Source organism: Natator depressus, chromosome 8, assembly GCF_965152275.1.
Source record: "Natator depressus isolate rNatDep1 chromosome 8, rNatDep2.hap1, whole genome shotgun sequence".
NCBI lineage: Eukaryota > Metazoa > Chordata > Testudines > Cheloniidae > Natator > Natator depressus.
The window spans coordinates 59,771,051-59,786,496 of record NC_134241.1 but is presented as its reverse complement, the minus strand read 5'-3'; the positions used below and the strand labels follow the sequence as shown (position 1 = coordinate 59,786,496).

The following is a 15,446-nucleotide window of genomic DNA, read 5'->3' as shown; positions in this document are numbered from 1 at the left end:
CAGCTGAGACTGCACAGCCTCCTCTCCCCAAATGCCGATGAGGTCCAGCAGCTCGGCATTGCTCCAAGCGGGGGATCGCCTGGTGTGTGCAGCAGGCATGGCCACCTGGAAAGATGCACTGAGACCACTGCATTCATCACTGAGCAAACAGGAAGGGGACTTTCAACTTTTCAAAGGAATTTACGGGGTCGAGATGATGGTTGGTCACCTGAGCGCAGGGCAGTAGAGTTCAAACCGATGACCAGAGAGGTGAGAAGAGGCATTGTGGGACACCTCCCAGAGGCCAGTTGCAGCGCTGTAATCGTGACAGCGTCTACACTGGCATCGCAGCACTGTAGCTGCAGCGCAGAAAGCTGTATGTCTCTCGTTGGGGTGGTTTTTTTAGAACGTTACAACTGCGCAGTGTGTGCGCACTAAGTGGCTTGGCAGTGTGTACACCTCGGGAGTTACAGCACAGAAACTTGCCAGTGTAGACGGGGCCTTAGAGACAGGCCTCGATTAAAACCTGAGTGTTGAACGTCTACAAACCTTGGGAAATTTTGGCTCTGGGTACGGGGCTGGGTGTGTGTGTCGAACTTTGTTACTTTGACCCATAACTACCAAGTCCAATAATTACCATTTTATGCATAGAAATCCTGTCATTAAGCTACCTCCTGCCAGCTTTTAAATGGATCATTTTTCATTTTGGTTCAAAGTTACTGAGTGGACAGTGTGAGATTCTTGGCTGTACAGCTTGCATAAACCCTACATTGGTAATCAACATAAAGAACTGTCACCAAGAATTGCTCCTTTTCTCTTTGATTTTGTAGTGGCTCGGCATGGGGGCCTTCCCACTCTGGGTCTTCGGGAGGCCACCCCACCTCACTACATCACTGATACGTTGGCCGTTGTGGGGAATGAAGCGGTCTTCACTCGCAGCTGGGGCCCAGGCCTGTGCTCAGGCTGGGTGGGAAACAAACAGTCAATTGGCCCCCGCCCTGGATCAAGGCAGGGCAACAAAGAGTCTGGGGCTCAGGCTGCTGTGCAGGCTGAGCAGCACATAAACAGTCAATTAGCCCAGGATCAAGGCGGGCAACCCAGAGTCTGAGACTCAGGCTTCTGGCGTGGGGAAGGGGAAACTGCCACCCCCAGGTTAGAGTGGCAGGGGGGTCACAGGCCCACCTACTCCACTGCGTCCCCTCCCAGGGCCCTAGTAGTGACAAAGCGCTTTGTCACTGGGTCAGCAGGGATCCATGCCACAACACGCTGACTCACTCTCTGTCAGCATTGTGGCCAGACAGGGGTCTGCTACCCCTGGGCCACTTCCACATACCCCTTCTTCGTGTACTTGTTGCTGTGAGGAGGGGTCGAGGTTGACGGTGGCTTCTGGGACCGCAAACAAGTCTTTGGGGGTCTGGTCCATCGGTGGTCCAGGCCAGTCGTCTTCTCCCAGCGGGGTCAGGTCCGACAGCGGTCTGGGCCAGTTGTCTGCTTCCTCCAGGTCTGAATCAGCTAGCAGCCTCGGTGGCCCAGGCCAGTCCTCTGCTCCCTCAGCACCCTCCACAGCTTCCCAGTTCGGGAGACCACAGGAGGTGTCTGGTCTCTCCGGTGGTCGCTTCCCTACTGAGCTTTCTGGGGCACCTTTTATACTTCCTGGCCCTCCCACCTACTTCCTGGGGGAGGGGCAACTAGGCCCTGGTCCCTCCCACCAGGGCTCAGTGCAGGGGACCTCCCACTCCAGGTCCTCAGGAGGCCACCCTGCCTCACTACAGAGTGGTTACTAAAAAGATGAAAGCTTAAATTCCATGAAAGGTGATTGATTATTCCAGTCACACACATTTATTAAGTCCTGTAGTCACTGAATTATTAAACTAAAACAATGTTTAATATTTTAAGAATTGCCCTGTGCTTCAAGATATCTTCACCAGAATTCTCCAAGCAAAAAAGGCTTGACACATGCCAATGATGGGGCTGTGAGGATGACTTGAATAGTAAAGATTTTAAAAGGTAAACTCTCCCTTCCTCCTCTCATTTCCCTGTAGAGACCTAATTTAACAAGTGGAACTGCATCCCCATCAAGATCTCCTACTTCAAACTCAGACAAGACTTGACTGTTATTCTTAAGATTATCCCTTCAAAATAAAAGCCATAGGAATTTAGGGGCAGATTTAAAAATGTGTTAAACACCTAAAGATGTAGGTAGGTGCCTAGTGGGATTTTCAAAAGTGCCTAGGCAGTTTGAGCACCTAACTCCCATTGAAATACCCAAAATACCTTTAAAAATCAGACCTTTAGCAGTTACTAGAACACAGGCTCCGTGAACATTTGGTCTTATTTCTCAATGACAACTGATTAAAGTGGTTTCACTTTCATTCCCTGACATACTAGCTTTGCAAAAACTTGTCTTGTCTCCTCAAATAAGCTCCTTAATATAGTAGACCAGTATAATTTTTCATTAGGAATCTGTTCATTGCCCATTTATTTTATTTTTGTAATGTGCCCTCGTCTTATGCTAGCCACGGTTCTGAACCTACAAGCACCTCAACAGATGAGTAACTTTGGAGATGTGAGTAGGCCCATTACAACTTGGAAGCAAGTGGTTCTATTCTGTTCTATATAGGTTCTTATATCCCTCTCATCATAGGACTTGAGTGCCTTCCATTAGTACATTGAGCAACATGGCTAACATCCATCACATTAGGTTCATTCTCTTTCCCTCCATTTCAATGGCACTACTTATGTCTCTAAATTATTTATGTGTGTGTGCATGTTTGCAGAATCAGAGAAGAAGGTTGGCTACTCGTGCTAGGCTGCCAGTTACCACAACAGCAAGTCACGCAAAGCAGTAGTGAGACACCTTGCCCAGGTCCCTATTTTAAATGAAGACTTTTCCCCAAAAGGAGTTTACTTGGTTAAATAAAGATTTTGAATGAGGGGAAAGATTTTGCACATAGACAAGAATTACAGTGGCAGAACCAGCAGCTCGATACAACAAGGGAGACCCAGTCAAAGATGTTCTGGGTCTAATTCTGAGAAATGCGGTCTCCCAGAGAACTTCCCCAGTAAAGGGGCAAACACCAAGTGGAACGTAATGGTCACGGTGCAAGTGTTTGGGACAAAAGTGCTATAAGTCCATGACTAGTAACATCCTCCCACATTCTGTATAAATTAATCCTGCTTCCGTCCCCAATTCAACAAAACACTTAAGCACATGCTTAAAAAATATGTGTGTAAGACCCATTAAAGTGCTTAATATGAGCTTAAGTACTTTGCTGAGTGGAGGCCTATATGTCACTGACCTTACAGTTGTAGCATATCCCCACTTGCGTGTTATCCCAAAGATTGCCAGAATTTGTCCCTCAAAGTTTAGCAGAGAAGCTGGGATGACACAAAATTTACAAATGAATGGCAAATTAAAAGTTCATTCAACTGGTATTTAATGACATGAAGATGTACTAAATTGCTTAGTCTTGTCCCTTTATTGCTGTTCATTTAGCTGCAGATAATATAGTACAACTATCTGAGTGCAAAGACTAAACTATACAGCTTAATTTAAATAGAGAGAACAGAGAAATGTAATACGAAAATACCATAAAATGTAGTACTATAAAATTAATTAAATAGGCATTTTCCTATTAAAATATGCAGTAGTTAAAGGTCTTCAGTTATATAATGGCTGTAGTTAAAAATCATCACATTTTTACCTTTTGCTTAATTAATGTTTCTGTGTGCTTGTGGTATAAAACCTGTGTTTAGTGTAGGAACTATTGCAGTAACATTAATTATGTGCAAACGATAAGTGTAAAGACTTTGATGGTGACAACATTATGTTTTCTAAATACGATGGACCCAGGAGAGAGGATGAATTTTTCAAATATTTTTTTAAAATAGTATTTTTAGATAAAGTTTAAAGTTCTCACTGTTAGATATGATTTTGTGGAAAGAATTCATATGTTCTCCTAGTTGAGTTTAAAAGGCATAATATCTTGTCTGAATACATTACATCTAACACATCTTGCCAATATGCTACATATCTCTTTACAATAAGTTAAATTAATCACTGACTACAGCTTTCTGAGCCAGGTCCTTCAGTGGGGTAAATAGATGTAACACCATTGAAGCCAATGGATCTACGTCCATTTGCACCAGCTGAAGGTTTGTGTTTAGGATGCTGTGTATTATACTTTGCTACATTAGTTAGAATCCAAGGAGGTTAAATTTCTTTATAACCAAATGGTAAAGTCTGATTGCACATCTTGGAACTCATTGAAGGTAAAAGAGCGTGATCGCCTTCTAAGAGCAGGATGGCCAGACTGCTCCCTTCCCTTAATCAGGTCTAAATACATGCCAGATCTCAGGAAACGGGGGTAACTGTCTTGTTCCATCAGCCTGTAGACTTTGGCCTGTGCTACATCAAAGCTGTCCAGTGTAGGGTGAGTAATGTTCTGAGCAGTGACTTCTTTCGTGTGGAAGTCAAGATTAACCTGGAAAAGGCCAAAAAAACATGCAGTACATTAATTCATTTTATATATGGTCATTAATAACAGTAATACTTAACTTGGGAAAACCACTTTCTACTAAAAATACTTTTAATTGCATATAAGTATTGTGAAATCCACTGAGTCAGCATTTGTTAACTGCTACCAAGGAATCACCACAGATCTCTACTAAGAAGAAGGGAAAACAGATAATGAAAAATATGTCACTTTTTGGTGGTACCTTTTGTTTAGGGCTGACTTTCTAATGGTACCCACTGTACATTTGCTGCTGATACTGGCACAGAGAGATTTTGTGCCCAGTCCTGCAAAGTACTGAGGTATCTGAATTCCCACTGAAGCCAACCGGAATCAAGGACACTCAGTCTTGCAGGTTCAGAGCTTTATATCATCTAAATTGACCAGATACTGTTTTAATCTTTCATTTCTGTGGAGCATTAGTAACACGAAGGTTAGAATATTCTAATGATTAAAGTGTGCAGCAAAATTATTTTCTAATGGATTTTTGACTACTTTGGAGGGGAAAAAAGGCATATCCAAGAGTTTTTTGGTTACAGCTTAAATACAATTATATATTACTATTGGCTATTCTCATGGAGTGGTGGATTAGTATAAGGATTATGTTTAGATCCACAATAGTGGTATATGCAGCACATAATTTAGAAATTAGTAAATTCCATACAGCTTCAAGAATGTCTTCTGTAACTTATTTATTTTATATTTTTCAAATTCCTCTTGGTGCATTTACAAAAATATAACAACACATAGTGTGTGAAAACTGAAAATCAGTTAATGATAATTAAACGACCAAGTCCACAAATTTTCAGAAACTTCCTAACTATCCTCTCAGAAAAGGCCTTTTAATATGCCCTGCTGGACAGTAAACGTAATTTCTGTTGGTGGAAACAAGTTCCAAAATCGAGGGCTCTTTAATGAGAGTTCTCAACACACCAATGAACAAATCTACAGGCAGTCAGCTTGAGCATCCCAGCTGATCTCAACAGCTGGGTTGAAGCAAGACAAGAGGATACACAGGGCCCAACACATAAGGGATGGTATAGCGGAGAACAACAATCCCGTCTTTGCTGCTTTCAAAGTAACAGCATATCAGTTAACTGGTCAGTATGACACTATCGGGCAATGTGTGATTTCCACCACCTGTGCTCTAGGTTCCTTCCTTCCTGTTCATCCCTTACAGGTCATCAGTGTAGCAAGATAACCTATGAACAATATATAAAATGAAGGGAGCTTTTAGGGATGCTGTATCAATAGTTCTTGCTATAGCTTGGTGTCCACCCAAACAGTTGGTAGAATGGCACACTGGCAAAACAGTATTACTCTTCAGAAAATTCAAAACTCCTCGGATTCACGCAGGGCCTGATCCTGGAAGGTGCTGCATGATAGAATGTAAAAGGGTGTTGAAACCACTCAGCATCTCATAGGATGGGGCCATTACTCTTTGAGAGTAGACCAAACAATAGGTTCTCTGCCTTGGCAGAAGCAGTGGTAAGCCCCGAGATCACACAGAGGGAATGATGAGCCTAATTTGTACCATTCTTTAAATCACTTCCTTGGACTGAGCAGTGATACTTTTTTCTGCACTACATCAGCAGATGATTTTTTAGATTTGCCAACATTTAACATTTCCTCTACCAACAATAAGAAAAGAACACAGAAAATAGGATCACAGGCAATCCACCTGTTCTTACTGTTATATAGAATAATAGGTAATAGAGATGCAAAAGGCCTGTTAGGGGCCTGATCTTCTAGTCATTACACAGCCAAACCCTCGTTGACTTTAGTGGGAGTTTATCATCTGCCAGTCAGTCCATCCTCCTGCTAGTGCAGGGAAAATAATTATTATATTCATTTACACTAAGGGCTCTTTACAACACTCTAACAGTTTAATATAATTTGCATCCACTTTAAAAGCCTTTTACACTTCCAGAGCAGTGTAAATGAGAATCAGTCCCAATGTATCTTGTATGTGTTTGTCTATAACATACCATACTATAGACTCATCACTCAGAGATTCCTTCAGAAAAAATAAAACAAACAAACAAAAAATCCCAAACCTATGCCAATCAAGTCTTTTCTCTGCTTAAAATGTTATAATTATTACCTTGAAGGGTATGTTTAATTTATTGATTTTGTTTATTCATTTGGCATATTAAAGAAATCATCAGAAATCTCAGCAATATAATAATCTGTAATGCTGGTTTAGCAGACAGAATAATTCTACTGTTCTAGAAGCAAAGTTAAATTTACACAAAACACTGTTTGACAAATGACCATTACTGTTGGGTGTGTGCATTATTGTGACAACATACCTTAAATTTATTCAACATGATGTTAAATCAGATGTTTATATATAGCAATGAGAAGTTTGAAAATTCCTTTAACTAGCATGACATTATTTACACCTATGGTCTTTTTTGTAGGGTTAAAAGAATAACATGGGGGCAGGGTGAGGGGAGAGAGAAAGAGAAAGTTCTGTGGGTGTTGGGTCCCATACTTTCTTCCAAAGCAGTTATTTGATATTTAAGATGCAGCATTCCTGTGGCAAGGTACACATGATAAACTGCTGCAACTTCATCAAATGTTGACCTTCATGGCTGAATGGATGATTATTCTGTGTATGCGTTTATGAAAGGCAGATTCTATCAGAAACAGCTTGTATCAAGAATTGTATATCTTCAGTTTTTACTGTACCTCTTTTGGAGCATCTTTTCTTATGAATGTCTCATAAATTGTCTTGGCTTTAGGAAGAAGTTGATGAGATGTTTTGTTCTTCTTATAATCCTCACAGGCTGTCCAAAACTCAATGTTCTCCTCGCTGAACTCAGTTTTCAGAAACCTTGTAAAGGCATCCAGTCCGGCTATAAAAGGGAGCATTGTATTGCTTTAATTCACAGAAGCATTAAAAGACCATCCTTCTTAGACACTAGAACATAGTTCCTCTGTTTAAATTATGTAACAACACATGTTTGGTCTCATTTTGAACTATTCTGTAACTTCATATTACAGACTTTTCTTTTACATCACAAAATAAGTGCAATTTAATTGTTTTGCAGTCAGTGCAGAGGTAATGAGATCAGGCTTTAGGCATAAATTTTAAATATGGCCTCTGATTTTGGATGCCCCCTTTGGGACACACAGGGCCTAATTTTCAAAGATGCCGACCCACATAACTCCACTTGATCTTAGTAGCAACTATGGATGCTCAGAATCTTTAAAAAAACAGACCATACGTGGTCACAAGTTGAGAACTCAAAAACCAGAGGCACCCAAAAATGTGGCCATTATTGACCATTTTGGCCTTAGTTTTGCTTCTAAATCAGACTTAGGATGCCTCAAATGCCATTTAAATCTTGACTGTATTCACAAATAGGCTGTTTCCCAGAAACTAGCCTAATTCAGAAGATAGTTTAAAAGATAACGTAAATAGAACCTTTACAATTTTCTTTGCATATAATTATCATTGCCAAGTTGTTCATGGTATCCCCTTTATTAAATATACTTGATGTGCAGAAATAACTGGAATGTTATTACTGTCAATTACTTGCAATGGGAAAATTGTAAAGATTGTAATGGTCACCACTATACTGGAAGACTCGTTTTTGCTATGTACAGCATTTATCTTTAAAGGGAGGAAAAGAAACAAGCCTTTTATCAGTAACTTGAGTGTCAGGCATTAGGCAATTATATGTGTCATGGGTGGCTGACCACTTTTGTCTATTTTGTCTATACCCATCCCTGGGCCTTTGTTCTTGCCCTCCATGAACATTTTAGCAATGTTGCAATGAAAGATGGCATTTGATGTAAACATTGGTATTAACACTTTGGTCATGTCCAGCATGGCCTGCCAAATCTGCGGACAAATCCTTGCCTTCTACACCTCCATTATAGCCTAAATATGCCTCAGGGTGCCTTATCCAGCCTCTTGTATGTAGCAAAGTTCTCCAAGCATCTATCTGATTTTTCACACTTACTCTAAAATGTCAGTTCCCATCAAGAAAACACTACTAACCTTTCTGGGAAAGCAGTTTGTCAAAGGATTCACCCCATCTCACTGCTTCTTCCGGGGGCACACTGTACAAGACACAAAAAGTGCTTCTCATGAAGTGTGTATTTTGTATATTTATGAAGCTATTGTAATATATATTACCTGCTATTTCTCTCACTTTGTATTATTGCACAAGCTGTCTGATTAGATTATTTTAGAAAATAAGTTCTTTCTGCTAGAGACTTCAAAAAATTTGGTTGATGTTTTGCCCATTGAAATAACACTTGTTAGAGAAAATGTTTAAAGCAGAGCATTATGTCTTGAGTGCTTGTTTTCATTGTGTTCCAAATCTTTAAGGAAAATTTACATCATGCAACGGTAAAGATCATAAGCAAACCAGGTCAAGTACTTTTTTAACTTTGAAAACAGAATGGCTTAGTAGCTAAACTGACATACTCTTTCAGAGATGTGATTTTGATTGCAATCTGTCCGAGGCTATGTTACCATGGTCTATTTTTAACAGAATACAGGAAATTCAACAGTTTGAAAACAAAGTCACCACAGCATGGTAAAGACAATAGTCTCATAAGGTAATAACACACGTAGCCTGGTTTGTTTACCACAAACATTTTTCAAATGTCATGTTATTTTGAGAGACTGGGTTCTTTTTATAAAACTCCATGTATTCTTTATCAAATATGTCAAGCTGCATGTATTCTTCATTGATCTCAAACTTTCCACTGTTTAGGACAATGGAGACAAACTATTTCACATCTCTTGATAAAAACGTTTGTAAAATTACTTTTGTAACACTTGATAGATTAATCCTGAACACACAGCTAGGTTGTATTTTTATTTCTGAAAAAAGAAATGGAGTAGGGTCTGAGGCGACATTGTACCAGGACTCTGAACCTGGTCCTAAGTCTGAATCTGAAGATCAATATATTTAGTCTATTTCTGAATAATATACTTACATACCACATAGCAGTTTTCCTCTGCAGAGCTAAAAGCATGTACAAATGAAAATTGGTTTCATTATCCCCAGATAGAAAAACTGAGGCACGAAGAGGTGGAGTAACTTGCCTGAAGTCACACAGTAGATTTGTGGTAGAGCTGGACATAGAACCAAATCAGGTCTCCTGACTCCCAGTCCAGTGTCTTGGGATCAATAGTGTAGTCAAGAGTAAACTTAGATAAAGTGAGTTTGCCCACTTCTCATTTGGGGAATATGGAGTTTAATTTAGGTTAGTCTACCCCCTTCTTTTTTACCACTACAACACTGAACTGGACCCAATTCCTTCCCAATAGAGAATAAAGTTTGGATGTCTTTTGACCTCCAAAAAGAGTGGTAGGAAAAGTTTTCTAGGCATCTGGGTCACTTCTGCAGTTAATTAGAATGGCCCTGAATCTCTGAATAAAGTGCATAACTCACTTTTTCAGCTTAGCCTTCTCTTACCAACAACGAAGGGGAGACGGGGAACATAAACCCAAATCCACCCAAATCCAGCTAACAAATGAACCACCCTGCCAATTCTTGTGTGGAAAGAAGAATATTTGATTATATGCTGGATTTTTATTCTTTGGATTTTTTAAGTGCTTGGATATTATAGTAGTAAACATAGTACAAATACCTAGATGGATAGATTCAAGTGCTTAGGTTTCAGCCACTGGGAACCTTTATTATAGACCCAGAAACATAGTTTAGGCCTTGAGAGCCTCCTCCATAAAGATACTTTTCAGCCCATTGTCCCACTCAGTATGGGCTTGGAAGGTGAAGATAGCAGTTACTCAGACAGTGAATAACCTCAAACAGGCAGTGTTCTGGTCAAAAAAGGACAGCTTCCCCTGGCATGTTATTCACTGCTGGAAGCCTGAGTTCTTGTCCAAACTGGTTAGGATTAATAAAAAAAAAATGAAAAGAAAGGAGAGGAAAACAAATAGAAGTCATTAGATGCTCTGAAACTGTCTGTGGTGGAAAGGATGGAACTTTTTTGGCCATGGAGTTTTTGTGGTTTCCCAACAGCAGGGAGCTGCAGAGGCAATTCTCAAACAAATTACCAGTGAAACCCTGGCAAAACTGTAGTCCCTGGCAAACTTCCCAATGGCTTTGTTGGAGCCTGCATTTCATGCTAGGGATTTGTAAGGGAAATAGTACAGCATGATACTGTACACTCAGAGCTTTTATGAGGACACTTGGAGGTTTATGTCAACAGGGTCATTGGTCACTAAATTATTTCAAAGGAGATCTTTCTCAGAAACCATAAGATTTCCAAGGAAACAGAAATGTTTGTCAGCTACAAAAGGGCCTGAGCGTGCCACCTTACAATCAGTGGGGTGACTTGCAAACTAAGGTGCTCATCAATGTGAATAAAGGTGGGACTCTCTGGTACTACATATAAAAAATAAACAATAAAAATAAACTGGCCCATAAGCACTAGGTACACAAGGACAAATTCCACTGGGCCTAGATTACATGAAAATTATTGGTGATATGAAGAGTACCCAGTATATTTTCTTTCATCCCTGCCCTTTTCCCCCTTCCCCCAATTGAGGAAAACTTGATGTATCATAGAGTTAAATAAACCTGTGGATTAGATTATGATCATATTTATTCTGAATAATACTTTATACATGAAATAGTCCTTTTGAAGTCTATGGGACTACTGGGGACTAAAGTACTGTTCTCTGTGAATACCAGTATCACAGTCTGGCCCACTGGAGTGCAAAAACACTCTTTGTTAGCAAACTTTATATATACTGTATGTATGCCAGGTTAGATACTTGCATTGCATTACGCTAAACTTTAAAATAATATAGATCTTAAAAGCATTATTCGATGCAAAGCTTGAATGTACACGCCGAAGCAGAGACGGCCATTTTCTGATAGGAATTCTCAGTCTCTTTATATTTTACAATGCTCACCTTGAAGCTTTTGTCAAGTTCTCAAATTTCTCAAGACTGACACTTTCATGGAATTCAGCCTTTTGCAGGAGAAGGCTCAGCCTATTTCTTTTTTCCTTAGACCTGCAAGAGAGTTTTAGCAGCTTTAAAGCAACCTGTGTGAAAGTTTTAAAATGTTCCTCTTTGACTAATTTTTCTCTCGGCATAGTTGATCATTTCCTCATACACACAGTTACACTAATGTTGGTGCTATTTCTCTTTATTTGTCATGCAGATTAATGAATTTACTCCTTATATCTTTCCATACATTTAAATATTGAAGCATATCACATTATTTACGTATAAAAGGGTAATGAATGTCTTCATTTTCAGGCTTATTTTTCCCCATTTATTTTGAAGATAGGTTTTTTAGGGGGGTTAATGCTGATGAATCTATAAGAGTGGGTCAACATCTTCTGTTCACTCTTAATAAAGGATGAAAAAATGCTTTTCCTCCCATCAATTGTAGCTGCTAAAAAGAAACTTTCATGGATCAAAGTTAGTCAGATTTTCAAAAATCATTTCTCTAAACTTCACCTTAATAACTCCTCTTTCTTATTTGTTTTGCTTGATATATTATTTGATTTGCTTCTTACTCTTGCCCTTAAAAAGTATTCCCTTGGTAAATGAATATTTTATGTGTACATTTCCAGTCTAGCAATTCATTAATTTTTACAGATATCTGTCACAAATAAAAAGAACTGTGCCTTAAATTCACACTTATCAACTATGCAATAATAATCCCTTGTCTACATAGAACACTTGAGAGTATCAGTAAAACCTTGGAACTTACCTGCTCTTGATTTCTTTGTTTGTCTCCTCTTTATTTGTGGATTTCATACCTTTACAATAGGTCTTCTCCTTCAAAGAAGAATTATTTAGATGGGGAAATAAAAACAGTGGATTCTCCATCTTCCTCTGACAAGGATTCTGATGATCTCAAAATGCTTCTCTAGCTTGCTTGCAGCAGTTCCATTTATTGTACCTTGTATGTTTCAGTTCAGGAGGGTACACATGCACAGAAAGTGACTCCGAGTTGCTTCTCAATTGGTAGTTGAGAGGTGCCCTAAACAGGTAGCCCGAAAGAGGGGGTTCTCCACTTCCTCTGTAACGAAAGCTGCCCGTACACAAGCAGAGTTCTGTCTTACAGCTGTCACTTAGGGAAGTGAGATTAAAAATTTGCAAAATGGCTGTTGATCAGGAGGATAAATACAGCTATTACTACAGTGCAGTTTATGGTTAGTCCTTGTGGAACATGATATTTTGCTAGATGTCAGCATCATTTCCCCCTAAATACTTTCATAAAAAAATATAGAATTTTTATTTTTAAGTAAAGTCTGCAGAGGAGCACCGTGTTGGGAAAAAATAACACATGACATTATCTTAAGCTCTTAGAATAATTTTTAAAGAAACCTAGACCAATATTTTCCATCTTGGGAGCCTAACACTAGGCACATAAATCCATGTTAGTTACTAACTGAAAGTGGCCTGGTTCTCAGAGGTGCTGAGAACTCTCATTAAAATCAATAGAAGCTGGAGCTGCTCAGCATCTCTGAAAATACAGATTTTTTATTTTTGGGTGACTTTTCAGTAGTGTTGGGACTCTCAAAATCCCATTGAAGTCAATGGGAGCTACAGATGATGAGCTTCTTTGAAAAGTAGGACCTGAGTGCCCATGTCCTCAAAGGTATTAGGAACATAACTACCATTGAAATCAATGGGAGCTAATCACTTAAATATCTTTAAAAATCCAACCCTTAGTACCTAAATATAAGCTTAGATGCCTAATTTTAGGCACCTACATTTGACATTTTTGGTTTTAAGGCCCTATTGGCAGCCCTGGGTAGGTGAAATTCTCTGCTGAGCTACAGCACTGTCTTCCATATGCTGGCTCTGCAGTATGTTTAGACTCCATGCTCAGACAATCATGGGCTTTTCTGCTGAGACTGACTACAGAGTTGGGATGGTGATTTGCTGTTTTGTGAACTCATGTCCTTCAGGAGCTAGCTATCGATGACCAGTTTCACATGGACACCAAAGTCACTGGTTAGAAAACTAATTTTGGTAACTAGACATCTAGGTCCAGGTCTGAATTAGTTACCTGGAAGTAAAAGGCTCTTACTCAATTCCCAATCCCTTGATCTATGGACTATAATAAATTGGATTTGTTTTTAAAAAGCAAGCTGCCTAGAATCTTATGGCAGATCAGGAATTGGAATTTTATACAACTGAACAGTTAATTGCATTCCCGATAAGTGTATCAATTGCTTCATTAAATCAGTTTGGAAAATCCCAACCCTTTCCCATATATCTGTCTGTATTAGCAGTTCTGGTTAATTGCTTACTGCATAATAGAAAACCCCACTTAAATGCATTAATAGTTTTTGAAACAGATACAATTAAATGGATTGCTGCGCTTACCATGCGGGAAAACACCAGACGAGAAGAAAAAATAGTTGATTGATGTTGGAAAAAGCTTGGAACAAAGCATTCCAATATAGTATCACAGAACTTAGAGGTGGAAAGGACCTATTAAACCCCCAAATCAATTCTCCTGCCCATCCCACTTTGTTCTCTACTATACATTTTCCAGTGTCTTGTCCAATCTTCTTTTAAATGTATGATGCGTTTAACATTTTCTTTGGGAATGAGTACACTATTTACACTTCTTAGAAAATGTGTGTGTTTTTTTTAAACGGATAAAGAAATCTGTGTTGTGCATTCAGCCCCAGTGCAGCATGGACGGCTGGCCTAGAAGCCAGATGCTGTTAAAAAAGTGAGTTCTGCTTAAGTTTCTTTAAATGACACAAACCCATGGCAAATGGGTGACCCATTTAAACCAGGTTGAGCTTTACTAATAATATTCCTGCATGTGGTTGGATGGATCTGTGTGTTACCATGAAGTACCCACAAGAAATCAGAGAGATTTTTTTTTTAAACCAGTGGATATTTTTCTACACCAATTAAAAAAGAAAAACATTTTGGGTAGTAAATCCTGTCATTAAATAGTCACTGATTCATTAATTTACAGCAGAATATTTGTTTTGATCACACCAACCATCATCTTCCTTACTGAAAAACTGCCCAGTTACCCTGAAAACAAAGCCATGGGAACTGGCTAAGAAGAAGGTAATTGGAGAATATAGCTATCAGTAGTAGTTTGAATCATTGAGATTGTAGACTGGGATTAAACACAACCTTCTGTTTGGCTGTGTCTTGGATTATATGAACACCATGGTATTATTCATTTTGTGATTTAGGCATATGGAAAATTATCACAGATTGATCTACATTATCTGATATTATACTATTTACCTGAGTTTTGTATAATGTAAGTGCTTCAGCATTCACTTAGAGCAAGAACAAACATATATATTACTGCAATACCATACTACTTCTGAAATGCTATTTAAAAGTATAATAGTGATAATATCTTCCATTTCATCCCCAAGGATCTCAAGAATTTTCCTTGTACACAGTCAACAAAAATCATCTAATCCACCATGAAAATGCTGCTGTCTCTGGGGTGAAACAATAGCTGTTTTGCAGAACACAGCAAAACTACAAACAACTTAGATGAAAAAGTTAAGCCTACCTTAAAAAAAATTAAATTGCAGGGGGGATTTAGGTCAGATGAATGTCATTGCCTGAGTTAGAATTTGTCCAGGATGCCAGGGTTAGCATCCATATTCTCTCAAATAGTGTCATAGGAATCTTGGTTTTATCTCACATTCAAGATGCATCACCCCCAAAAAGAACAGTACCCCTCAATCACATGATAGGACCCTGTTTCAGTAGTGACTGAGAAGCACAAGCACGGAATTATGTTCTAAATTATTCACATGTATGTGTTCCTACAAGGTCTGTTGTCTTTTTGATGAATAGGTCTGAACTGCATAGTTTGGGAGCTGTGCGAGGATCATAGCACAATGTGGGACAGCTATAGGTTACCGTTACTTTGAGCCACCTGGTAGCTTGCAAATAGTGTTCTGTATGACCATGTCAGTGATCCAAGTTCAATACCT

At 39.1% G+C, this 15,446-nt stretch overlaps 1 protein-coding gene across 1 annotated transcript; it reads right to left on the bottom strand.

Moving 5' to 3' along the window:
- Nucleotides 1-3,457: 3,457 nt before the first annotated feature.
- RGS18 (regulator of G protein signaling 18) lies at nucleotides 3,458-12,582 on the bottom strand. The gene is made up of 5 exons (XM_074962195.1): nucleotides 12,215-12,582; nucleotides 11,404-11,505; nucleotides 8,506-8,567; nucleotides 7,188-7,354; nucleotides 3,458-4,463 (listed from the first exon to the last, which is right to left on the bottom strand). Exons 1-5 carry the CDS (start codon nucleotides 12,331-12,333, stop codon nucleotides 4,203-4,205), a joined length of 711 nt encoding a protein of 236 aa, XP_074818296.1. The 5' UTR covers nucleotides 12,334-12,582; the 3' UTR covers nucleotides 3,458-4,202.
- Nucleotides 12,583-15,446: the final 2,864 nt, after the last annotated feature.